At 45.6% G+C, this 12,818-nt stretch overlaps 2 protein-coding genes across 2 annotated transcripts; both read left to right on the forward strand.

Moving 5' to 3' along the window:
- The first annotated feature begins 6 nt into the window (after positions 1-6).
- On the forward strand, positions 7-6,607 carry LOC107213095 (protein FAM83D-like). The gene is made up of 4 exons (XM_033519155.1): positions 7-54; positions 2,635-2,802; positions 3,510-3,634; positions 3,974-6,607. The coding sequence occupies exons 2-4, from the start codon at positions 2,650-2,652 to the stop codon at positions 4,932-4,934; spliced, it is 1,239 nt and encodes a 412-aa protein (XP_033375046.1). The 5' UTR covers positions 7-54; positions 2,635-2,649; the 3' UTR covers positions 4,935-6,607.
- Positions 6,608-6,695: 88 nt separating this feature from the next.
- Positions 6,696-11,371, forward strand: LOC107213472 (protein FAM83D-B). Its single transcript, XM_015647951.3, has 4 exons — positions 6,696-7,399; positions 8,275-8,442; positions 9,035-9,159; positions 9,407-11,371. The coding sequence occupies exons 1-4, from the start codon at positions 6,842-6,844 to the stop codon at positions 9,795-9,797; spliced, it is 1,242 nt and encodes a 413-aa protein (XP_015503437.1). The 5' UTR covers positions 6,696-6,841; the 3' UTR covers positions 9,798-11,371.
- Positions 11,372-12,818: the final 1,447 nt, after the last annotated feature.

A 12,818-nucleotide genomic window follows, 5' to 3' on the forward strand; every position in this document is an offset into this window, starting at 1 on the left:
AGCATCTACGGCTGCAAGGAGGCGGTGCGGCGGCAGATCCGCTCCGCCCGCCAGGTGAGTGCCCGGGAGCGCCCTGCCCTGCTCTGCCCTGCCCGGGGCCCCTCTCCCCTGGGTCTGCGAGCACATAAAAACTCGGTCCCGGCACCGCTAAGCGTCGCCGTGGGACACCGAGCAAAGACAAGCGGCTTTAAAACCCTTGTCCAGCAGACAGTCTCATTAAGGAGGACAAGCTCGAAAATACAGAACAAGTGGTGCTCTGTTTGCTGCGATTGCGAGCCCTCCCTTCCCCGTGTGCTCTGGAGGTGATGAGCCAAGAGCTCCCCGTCCCCCAGCGCTGCTGCCATGGCCAGCACAGCCGCTGTACCCAGTGAAAGCTGATCCTGCTTTCCCTCGGAGCTAAAGGTCTCCTGATCAAGATTCCCCACTAATGTGCTCTGCCAGACAGATTCGTTTGCAGAAAGGTGTGACAACAGGAAAAGTCTCTTCTATAAAGAAGGTTACCTATAGATAGAGCACCATTATTGTATTTCCCTTCCTTTGCTCACTAATTTCCTCCAAGTGACGTACAGAACTGCTTTTGACAGGATTTTCCTCCTGCAGGAATGGACGCTTTTTGCTCTGATGCACAATGTGGATTCAAAATCACGTGGTGTAGGACCTTGTAACTGTTCCCTGTAAATCATTGCATTCCCAGAGTTTACAGCCTCCAACTGTTATCCCGAGCCGGGAACCACCCTTCTCCTTAGCAGCCATTCCATTGGCTCAGCTGAAATTTAAATGTATAGCTTCCTTTTTGGGTGGCCAGATGAAGCAAGCCCTGTCTCTTTGTGTAACGTGCACGGCACACCCTGAATCAGCAACCGAGCTTAGTCCCTGCTCCCTTCCGAGGGCAGAAGCTTAGGGAGTGTGTGAGGATGACACGAACCACGGGCTTCTTGCCAGAAACGGTCACAGAGTAAGCTCTGTTCTCACACAATCCCTGCAGGTATATGAGACCAGTCTGGTAACTCGAGTAAATGCCATAAAGACGTTTATTCCCCGCAAAAGCTGTACTTGTTCATAACATTGTTCCTTGCAGCATCCTGACAAACACCATCCCTCACACTGAGCCAAGAACAAGGCAAGCTGCTCCTGCTCCCTTTGTGGCTCTGCCTGATCCAGGGAGTGTTTTTGTAGACATAAATGGACATTTTTGACACCCTAAAATTTACTGAATGTCAGATTCCTTGTGATATTTCTCAATCATTTCTGAGTTCCTCAAGTTAATGTGAAGACAGGGAAAACTTCAGATGCTGCATAATTCCATCTCTAACTAATGCACTCAAATACAGTTAGTTCAAGTGACTGCTGTGATCTTGTCCTTGCTATCCTGAATGGATGAGTAGAGAAAAGGGTTTTTTCTCTTTCCTCTAAATATTTTGGGCAAAACTGTATTTCTTTTTCAGCTGCTAATTCTGGGACTAGAACTCAAACGTGCTGTGAATTGAGCTGCCATGTGAAGGCATCGATGTTCCCAAGGATTCAGTGTGAATTGATTTGTTTTCAGAGGTGCTTTTCTTACTTGCCTGGTCTTGTCAAAAGCATCTTACTGGATTTTAATCTTCTTCAACACTTAGACAAGTGATTGGGTGGTTAAGAAGCTTAGGACACACGCAACAAGCACCAGCATAAAGTAACTTTATCTAGAAATACCCATGTGCTTGTGCATGTTATATATCAGAACTCAGCCCTCAGAGGCAGTCCCTCAGGGAGCAGGACAGAGGTGGGAATGCAAAGCTCAGCCTGTTCCTGTGGGAAAGGTTTCCTGTGAGTACAGGACATGCCACACACAGAGCAGCTGTGTTGCATGCTTATACACCTTGGGTGTGCTGCAGCAGCCTCCATCTGATAAGGGCAGGTGCCAGGTACCCACAGTGTTGTATTGTCATTGTTCTTTATGCTGGTTGAATAGAAAAGTGGAAAATTCAGTCATAAAGCTGAATCCTTTATGCCTTGTTGTCCATCCACAGGAGTGGTTTTGAAGGGTGAGAAGTCTAGCACTAAATCTGTGTGAGGTGGCTCTGAATTAGCTAGAGAGATGGGTCACAGACGTGATATTCCCATTTTAGGATTTGCCTTTTTGAAGGAATTGTTGGGTGAGGGGAGGGATTTGCTGTGAGGGTAAGGGATGGAAACTCAGTAAGAATATAGAAACCAGGAAGAGTCTGCAAATCAGCTGGGGTTTGTGAGATCTGGCAGCAAGGAGTCCACTTGAGCTAATTCTCCTGTAGCTGAAACACTGGGAGAGCAGGTGTGGAGATAGGAGTTTGTCTGGAGTCTGGATTCCGCTGTGATAGCTCCCCCAGTTTGGCCACATTACAGGGGATTGTGTAGGAAAGGAGGATGTGAAAGTCTACAAAAGCAGCAGACAGAGGAAAAACCTCTTCAGGCCCATGCTTTGCATGCTGGGGCACAATGCATTTACAGGAGCATTGTGGGAATATAAAAATTTTTTAGAACTTGCCAGGACCTGTGCAGCAGGACAAGGAAATGTGCATTAGGCCCTGATGAAAGCAGCAGAAGAAAATGGCCTGGAGAGGCAGTGTCCTTGTGTAAAATGAACACCTTGAGTGAGTGGTGTGACTTTCCTTGCAGGTGATTGCCCTTGTGATGGATTCCTTCACAGACATTGAGATCTTCAGTGACCTTCAGGATGCCTATAACAACCGCCAAGTCCCTGTCTACATCCTTCTTGACCAGGACTTTGCACCCCATTTCTTGGAAATGTGCAACAATTTGGGAGTTTGTCCTGAGCAGGAAAGTGTAAGTACTAAATTGGGGTCAGTGTTTGTTTTTATTTTTGTGGTACAGTTTATGCATATCAAATAAACCTTTCTATAAAGCATCAGACTGCCTTGGAAGGCTAAAGCAGCTACAACCACGATGTGCACCAGCCCCATGTGCTGTGTGCACTGGGATCCATATCCTGAGGATGCAGCAATTTTCAGGGATTTCATTTTGCAATATTTAAATAGCTAGTTTTTTTGGCTCAAGGAACTGCTTGCTAAGGAAAACAGAAACATGGGAAGCTGAAGGGTGGTACAGCTCTGGTATCATCTGCTTTCTTTCCTAATACTTTCTTTTAAAAGGCTTAGGATGATGTGAGCCAGGTAATTTGTTTAGTTGCTGTGAATATAAATGGACATGGCTGTATTATGGCTTGGCTTGGACAGGCTTATGTTCATTGCAGTAAAAGTTTCTCTGGAGAGGGAAAAACACTCCTCCCTTCCTGGGCAGTAATTAATTAGAACTGACTGTTCTCACCTAATCTATCAGCAATTTAGCACTGTGTGACTAAAAACACTCATATACAGACACTGTAAAAAAAACCTAAACTAAACTAAAAAAAGTTCATTTCATTCCTATCTTCCATACTGTGCATAGCCACTTTTTAGTTGAATTGTGAATCAAAACTTTTTGGAAGTTAACTAAAATTTGATGTTACTTTTTTCCTTTCTTTTCTGAACCAGATGATGAGAGTTCGAACTCTCACAGGGAGCACGTACTACATGAGGTCAGGTGCCAAAATTGTCGGGAAAGCCAAGGAGAAGTTCATGTTAATTGATGGCATTAGAGTGGCAACAGGCTCCTACAGGCAAGTATTGGGGTCTGCTGGTGCCCAGTGAAGCTGTAGAAAGGGGGATTTGTTGCAAAAGGATGCTTTAACTTTGCCCTGTGTTAATGAGTGCCAATGGCACATGGACTAGCTGAGTCAAAGTGGAGCTGACACAAATCTGAAAAGGCCTTTGGAAAACTGTTTTACACAACTTGTTGCTAGCAGAGAGCTTGGCCATGGCTAAATAGAGTTCTTCCTGCAGAAATTAATAGTCTGTTGACTTCTTACCTTACCTTCATTTTTAAGCTGAGTCTTACTGTCTATAGCTGTTTTATTGAAACGTAAGATTAACTGTGAGTCTTGGTTTGTTTTCAACAGTTTCACATGGTCTGATGGGAAGCTGAACAGCAGCAACTTGCTGGTGTTGTCAGGTCAAGTGGTTGAACACTTTGACCTCCAGTTCAGGATTCTTTATGCCCAGTCACTGCCCATCAGCCCAAAGCTACCGTCCAGCTGCAGGAACAGTGGCATGTTTAATCACCTGCTGACCAGAACAGAATCCTCTAAAGAATATACTGTGGAAGGCAACTTGAGAGCAGAATTTGCCAGACTGTCTAGCACTCCAAAGAAATTGCTGGAAAAAACAGATCAGATGGAATATACTCCTGCAGGAAAGCTTTGTAAGCTGGGGCATTCTTGCCTGTGTGAAGAGGAGTCGTTCAGCAATCAAGTGGCCACAGTGGAACAGAAAAGTGCATCAACTCAAACTGGCCCATGGGGAGAGATGGCAGCTGTGACCAAATGTAATGCAGCCACTCAGGCCAGCGCTGCCACAGCAGACATGAGCACTCAGGCTTCTGTCACGACCAGAGTGACAGGCACTCAGACATCGATTTTGCTGAAGACAGCGGTGACACAAACAAAGGAAGAGGAGGGCACAGAAACACCCCTTCTTCCCAGAAAGTTTTCAAAAGAAGAGTATTTTCTGTCTGGAAAGGCTGTATCCAGTTCTAGTCTGCAATCATTGTCTTCATCATCATCCCAGTGCTCTCTTGCAAACTCTACAGGCTCAATATCCTCTCTCCGGTCCTTTGAATATCCCAGTAGTCACAGGGCACAATATTTCCAAAAACTGCACAAAGAGAGGCAATTCCACTACTCAACGATCAGGTCGAAGCTGAGCCACATGGTGGATATCCTGTCCCGGCGGGGCCGTGGCCCTGCGAGCTACATGACCACCCAGTACCCTCCTGGCAGGAGCAGCCTAAAGCAGAGGCGGGACATCAGCGCCAGCCTGCGCAGCCTCCGCGACGCCTCGCTCTTTGCCTTGAATAAATGATCCCTGTCCTGGCCACACAACACACAAACCCCAAATCTCAAGTTGCTGTCTCTTTGTACCTAAAGATTCTTCCACTTCTGTCCAGCACTTTTACTTTTTTAATATGCTGTACACCGCTCCCCAGCACTTTGTTTTATACTATGCAATGTAAGTGATGAAAAAGAGATATTATATAGTAGCTACTTACAGGTTCCTCTTGTATACATTAGTGGTGTAGATCATTTTAATTCTGGGTATTTAACCTCAAAACGGAACTTGTTATTGTTTTCTGGGATTGCTAATGCCCTAGTGTTAATTTATGTAAACTTGGAAAAATCTGAGTCACACTAAACTTGCTCAGAGTGGTTTTGGAGATCTATCTTATATCAAGGAATTCTCAGTCTTTTTTTTCCAATATTGGCTTTTATTTCTATTTTATCTTTGACAGGAGAGGAATCAGCTTTTACAAAGAGCCATAAAGCTGATTTTATTCTAACTTCTGTAATATACATGTTACTCTTTCACTAAAGTCCCAAAGAGTCTGTTGAAACAGTTGCAGGTTATCTTCAACTGTATTATTTTTCTATTGTTTAAGCCTTCTGAAACAGAAATAACTAACTAGCCCTTTAGTTTGGTCATGCTCTTGTGCCTTTGTTGAGAGATATATAAATATATATATATGTGTATGTGTGTGCTTCCTTCTTTGCAGTGAACTCCAAGGCGAGACAATCACTGGGGACATGTGATAAAGCCCCTGTTCAAAAGTAAACTGACAAATGCACTACAGAATGTTATGGGTTATGTTGGATAATGTTAATTTACAAGTAACTTTAGGAGTTAAATAAACATTTTTCTCTTTTTTAACTATGCTGTCTGAAATAATCTTTGCCCCTCTATATTTTTTCCATTACTAACTTGGCTTGAGGAGCTAAAGTGCCACTTTATTTTTTGAAGATTTCCCATATTGAGTGGACCTTAGGTTTGGTTGCTTTTCAAAGCCATTATTTGACTATTTTCAGATTTCTGTGTGCTTGCTGGGTCTCTTACCTGAGCAGTGTGTGCAATTTGTCCCTGAGATCTGAGCTGTACTGTTTTTCTTTAGACCTGGATCTCAGTACTTCAATGACCAACCACACTGAATTCTGCCAAATCAAATCAAATCAGTCTGGGTTATGTATTTTTTTATTTAGGGCTAAGTGCGTCCAGTAGATGGCACATTTCAGCTGTTGGCTTGCATATTGAATGAATGAATAAAAATATCCATAACTCAAAAAGGCTGTAAGTGTTGAGAACAACTAACTTTGGCTTTTCTGTCTGAAATCTCTATAAGCAAAGAGGTTTAGCTACTCTTATTACCTGGATTTCAAAGCAGCCACTCCTTCACTAAAGCTGGAGGTGGGAAAAAAGTTCTGTCTGCACTTGTTCAAAATGATAAGGTACTTTTATTGCTTGATTTGTGGATCTGGAATGCTGGCAGCAAACCAATGTTCAGGGAGAGAGCCAAGATTACACCTTCAAAGCCAGTATCGAGTTGTATTTTTGAAAGCTCAAGTCCTGCAGTTCTTGAATGTATGTAAAATTACCTTGTTTGTTCTATGTGCTTTTCATTATACCGTGCTGCTGTTAAGGTACTCTAACAGGAACAAGAAACAGTTTACAAATAAACTCCTTTTTGCCATGGGGTTTTCACCTGATCATCGCCGAGCTTTGTTTTCTGTTTATTTGGCATTTTAAATCGGGGTGACTGAGTCACTTCGTCGGTGCTCGGTGCTTTCCTGCTTGGGCCATTTGCCCTCTCCAACTTTAGGAGCAGCCTTTTGATGGGGCAGGGCAGCAGGTCCAGGGCTGGGCTGATCCTTCCTCCTTAGAGGTTGACGCTTCTGCGGGCGCTCCCCTGGGCGTGGGGAAGGCTGCGGGCTGTGCCACCCATGACTGTCCCGTGGGCGAGCGGCCGGGAGGAGCGGAGCCGGCCGGGAGGTGCGGAGGAGCCCGCGGAGCGCTATAAAGAGCCGGGGCAGCGCCGGGGCGCTCCGGCCATGGCCACGGCATCGCAGTGTCTGGAGGAGGGCTCGGGGCGCTGGCCGCCGCCGGCCGGGCCGTACAGCGAGGCGCAGCGCCTGGCGCTGGAGGAGCTGGTGGCGGGCGGCCCCGAGGCGCTGCGGGCTTTCCTGCGGCGGGAGCAGCTGGCGCCCTTCCTGTCGGAGCCCGAGGTGCAGGACATCGCTCGGGCCGCGCTGCCGCCCGCCGCGGGCCCGGAGCCGGCGGCCGAGCCCTCGGCCGGAGCCTCGCTGGACGCCTCGTCGCTCACCTACTTCCCCGAGCGCTCGGACCTGGAGCCGCCGGCGCTGGAGCTGGGCTGGCCGGGCTTCGCCAGCGGCGCCTTCCGCGGGCTGACGCGGGTAGAGGCGCACTTCCAGCCCGGCTGCGGGGACAGCATCTACGGCTGCAAGGAGGCGGTGCGGCGGCAGATCCGCTCCGCCCGCCAGGTGAGTGCCCGGGAGCGCCCTGCCCTGCTCTGCCCTGCCCGCGCGGCTTCCCGGGGCCACCTCGTCCTTCTCCGCTTCGCTTACTCTTATATCACCTTCCATTTTTAATTACTCCGCTGTTTCGTATTGCTTTATGTCTTCTCCATCATCTTTTGTAGTTATTTTATAAAGAGGTTCATTATTTGCCAGCTTTCCCTCTCCCATACTGCTGAAAACCGAGTCCGGGCTCTCTGGGTGCCGCTAAGTTCCCTCAGGGAGTGGAAACATCCCGAGCGTGCCCATTCCCGGCTCTCTGAAACAGCCGCTCCCTCCCCATCCTGCGGAGGATCCACGGCAAACCCTGGGGCTCAGCCCACGGGGAATATCTGCGGGGGTACGAGCTGGCTCTCAGGGGAGGTTTTACTCAGATCTTGACTTGAAATGTGAGAATCTGAATAATATAGCAAAGATGAACCTGACTTTTATCTTAGGTGAGATGTAAAGAGCAGTCAGACACCTGTGATTTTAGGTTTTCTTACTGTTTCTTTTTATATTTGCAAAGTTGAAAGACTGGAAAACTGTAGCATTGAAAGTAAGCTCACCTTTTTCTTCTCGCAATGCTTTTGAGGAACATCTGTTCTCAAGAAAAGAAAAACAACAAACCCTCTTGCTTGGGAAGAGACCAAATTTGCTTCATATAGGTCAAAACCAGGGATCTAGTTCTACCTCAGTGTGAGGAAGAATACTCTGTATCACAGAAAACTGTACCATGTTCCATAACCACCTGAAAAAAAGGCAGGGAAGAATATTTAATTTGAAAGTCAAATTTCTCATGTGCTATCTCCCTTGTGATGCTGTGGAAAAAACCTAATGATTTCTTCTGAAACTCATTTCAGATGATTGCCCTGGTTATGGATTCCTTCACAGACACTGATATCTTCACAGACCTCTTGGAAGCCTGTAGCCAACGGCAAGTTAAAGTGTATATCCTTCTAGATCAGTCTTCATTTTCCCACTTTCTAAAAATGTGCAAGGATCTGGGAGTTGACCTTGAGCAGGAAAAGGTAAGTCTTGTCATATTTATAGGGGTAGGGAACTGATCCACTTACGACTGTAATCTTTAAGCTGTCAAAAGAAGAAATTATTACACCTGCTGCCACAACTTAAAATGGGTGTTAGGTTGCTCCAGCTCTACCTTGGAAGATTTAACTGTTCTTACCTAAGACAGTGATTAATAGAAAATCTGAAACCTTTGTAATTGGATGTTACAGCTGCTTTCTGAGCACAGATACTAATTGAATGTTCAAGGAAACGCAGGAGGAATGTCCAGTTCCTAAAGCATGACTGGAGTTGCTTGGGCTCGCCAAGACTTTGAAGGCTGTGGGAGAAGCAGGTTCTCAGGAGTCTGTGGAATTTGGATCCTGATGATTAGGTGACAGGAATTTTCACAGTCACATTCTGCACAGTCAGTTTATGGGTTTTCCCTTTAATGTCATCTCTTTGCCTACAAAAACAAGACAAGATCCTCACTTGGTTCTCAGTGGGTGACTCTTGTGCCAGTGCACAGTTGCTCAGGGATGGTTATTGCTGTGTTATTCCTTTGAATGCAGTCACTGACCTTTGCAGTCCACCTGACTCTGGCCATGTCTTTAACAGTTGATGAGGGTTCGGATTATCACCGGGAGCACATACTGCACCAGGTCAGGTGCCAAAATCATTGGAAAAGTCCGTGAAAAGTTCATGTTAATTGATGGCATTAGAGTGACAACGGGCTCCTACAGGCAAGTGCCAATTTTTTTCTCTCTCTTTACATGATTTCTCTTCATGGAAAGGAAAACCAGCAATGCTGCAGAATTGCTTTCCTTATCAGACTTTATGACCAACATTTATCCTTAGAAGAGCCCACTGCTCATCAGTTGGGTTGTAAGAACAACATAACTAAACATGATGAAGGAGAATTTTCAGTGAACATTTTCTTTACGGATTATTTTGAATTCACTTATAATTTTCTCACTCTTCCTTTGCTAGTTTTACATGGACAGATGGGAAGCTGAACAGCAGTAACATTTTGATCCTGTCAGGCCCCACCGTTGCGCACTTTGACCTGGAATTTCGGATTCTTCATTCACGGTCAAAGCCTATCAACCTCAAAGAGTTTTCCAGCTGCAAGAAGAACAGGGTGTGGGACCAGCTGTTCAGGATAACAGTGGCTTCCAGAGACATGACCAGGGAACACTTCCTGAGAATGGAATTTTTGTATCTGAGAGCATTTGTAGGAGATCTGAAGAGGAAGAGGAGCTGGCTGCACGCCTCCAGGGAGGCTGTGTACACCCCAAATAACACGATGCACACCTCTCCCCCGCTGACTAAGAGGAATGGCTCCCTGGTTATGAGGCCACACTGGATCATAGAGAGATGAACTGCATGTCCATGCAGAGCAAGAAGCAGAACCTCAGGAACCACGTCCGTCCATCCCTGTCCAGCACTGTCTTGCAGTGTGTTTGTGAGGGCAGTGGGAAAGAAACCTCAGACTGAGAGAAAGTGAAACTGGAATTGTGGCTTTGTTTGAAGAATACTATAAAGCCATTATTGACTTCTACTATTCTGTTAAATCATTTCTCAGCCTGTTCATGCATATTTTGGCAGTGTCATAGCTCAGTAGCTCAACCTTTTTTTTTTTTTTTTTTAAGAAATCTAGGTATTGAAATTAATGTTGCTTGAAAGTCTGTTCCAAGATGAAAGCAGGCTCAGAAATCAGTTTTGGTCTTGTGTTGTACAAACTCTTCACCAACTGGTTCATGACACGGAACAGGAGTAACCCTAATCTAGAAACCAGTGGGTCAGTACCCCCCTACTACCCCTCAAATTTGTATTTTATTCATTCAAACCGATGCTGGCAGGCAAAATGAGCTAATGTGCCAGCAAACAAAGCTTTAGCAGTGACTGTATTTTACATGGCCTTTATATTAGACAGTTTGGGTTGTTGGACATCATGCAATAAATGTGTGCAAGTGATCATATTCTAAAGGACCTGCTGTGTTTGTAGGAGAGCCAAATGAGACCAATGCCTTGGCATTACCAGACAGACTTTGTGTTTTCTTTGTGGCTGCTGCTGCTGCTGTCAGATCTTGTGGAAAAAGCTGAGTAGATCCGAAATCTGTGAAGCTGGTGCCTCTTCACAAAAGTCCTAATTCCACCAGAAATGCAATGACACCAAAGTAGGCAACAGAACCATTTTTAAGGTCTCTTGGAAGCTTAATTTTTTATTATTATTTGTTAACCTATTAATTTCTATAGGGGAAAAAAACCCAAAACACTCTCAAATGGATAAGCTATCCTCCCAAACAGCTGCACATTGAGGTACTGAAGCTCCAGCAGCCTGCCAGTGCAGATACTCACCAGTAAAAACCAAGGTTTACCATTTCTCACTTGTTCTTGTGGCTCTTCTACTGCAAAATAGTCGGGTATGTGCTTGTGTGAGTGTCTTGTAGGCTCTGGGCTTCAGAGGGGAAGATTAAAACTTGGTAGGGGAATTTCACATGGATTTTAGCTAAGCAGCAGCAAGGTAACATTAAACTGGACAGATGGATCTTACAAAAATGGACATTGCAAAAACGTACTGATTAGTATAAAACTAATCTGGGCCCTCTTTCTTCTGTACTTACAATCATGGAAATGTAATCATTCTGGCCCTCCTAATTTGTAAATATTCAATAGTTTATAACTTTGTACTATTACCTTCCATCCAGATGTAAAGAAGTTTGAAATATGTGTTTTTATTCTTAGCTATATTTTCCATAAAGGCAAATTCCATATAGTGTTGAGCTCTATGCAAAATATTGTTTGTGCAATCTTATTTTCATAATAATTATCTGTATATATTTTCTCAAGGATAACTTTTCCACTTTATTATTCATCTCATTACTTTCATAGGCAGCTCTTTCCATGTGGGATTTTTTTCTCAACATTTACTAATATATCGGTGATCCAAAATACTGTGAGTTGTGTTTATTTTTGATAGTGTGGACTTAATATCAAAAGTACATTGAAACATACACTTAGAACTTAAAGAACATCATAATTATAACTTAATAACCTATTATACGTGTGGTTACTCAGCATGACAAGTGACCACAGAGGTAGAGTGTTGTGGGGTGTAGTTTGTTTTAACCACCATAATTGCATTGCTAGTGTGGGAAGTTTTAAGAATATAGGATGTGATTCGATTTTTACTTTCCCATAGGCATGAATATATGACAGTATTACTAAACTTAGTAGGAGCAGACTGGACTTTCTATTTTTTATATTTCCTTTAGCTTCTACTCAATTAGCTCAGAACCTACATTAAGTTTTATTCAACAGTTACTCCATGGGCTTTCATGGGAGTGTTTGTAGCTTGTCCTTCAGCTGCCTGGTGTCAAGTGCAGCAGCTGTGCTGTGGGTAGTGTGGAGACATCCTTCACTGGGGAAGAAATCAGCTCTAATAAATTAATGAGCAGGGACTTTTGGGCAGTGATCTTTCAACTCCATTAAATCCTATGTGCTCTGCCAGGTGACCACAGAATAGGTTGGGTTGGAAAAGACCTTAAAGCCGATCTCATCCCAGCCCCTGCCATGGCAGGGACACCTCCCGCTATCCCAGGTTGCTCCAAGCCCCATCCAGCCTGGCCTTGGACACTTCCAGGGATCCAGGGGCAGCCACAGCTTTTCTGGGCCTCACCTGATCACAATTTGTACCTTATTCCCTTATAGTCCTCTGCTCCTCGCAGAATCACTGTAGCACTGCCGAGCCACCCGCTCGCATGGCACTTTGCCGGGCACTGGGTGTTACAGAGCGCTACGAGGAGCTGCTCGGGGGTCTCGTGGTTGTGAGCGCTGGGGGCTGTGAGGGAAGGGGCCAGTGCTTCACTGGCCGGAGCAGATCGGTCACTGATCGGTCACTGATCTGTCACTGATCGGTCACTGATCGCTCCCTGATCGGTCACTGATCTGTCACTGATCTGTCACTGACCTGTCACTGATCTGTCACTGATCTGTCACTGATCGGTCACTGATCTGTCACTGATCGCTCCCTGATCGGTCACTGATCTGTCACTGATCTGTCACTGACCTGTCACTGATCTGTCACTGATCTGTCACTGATTGGTCACTGATCGGTCACTGATCGGTCACTGATCGGTCACTGATCGCTCCCTGATCGGTCACTGATCTGTCACTGATCGGTCACTGATCTGTCACTGATCTGTCACTGATCTGTCACTGATCGGTCACTGATCGGTCACTGATCGGTCACTGATCGATCCCTGGTCTGTCACTGATCTGTCACTGATCGATCACTGATCTGTCACTGATCTGTCACTGATCGCTCCCTGATCGGTCCCTGATCGGTCCCGGCGCGCTGAGGGGCCGGGGCGCGCGGGCTCCATGGCAACGCGCTCCG

Source organism: Parus major, chromosome 20, assembly GCF_001522545.3.
Source record: "Parus major isolate Abel chromosome 20, Parus_major1.1, whole genome shotgun sequence".
NCBI classification, from domain to species: domain Eukaryota; kingdom Metazoa; phylum Chordata; class Aves; order Passeriformes; family Paridae; genus Parus; species Parus major.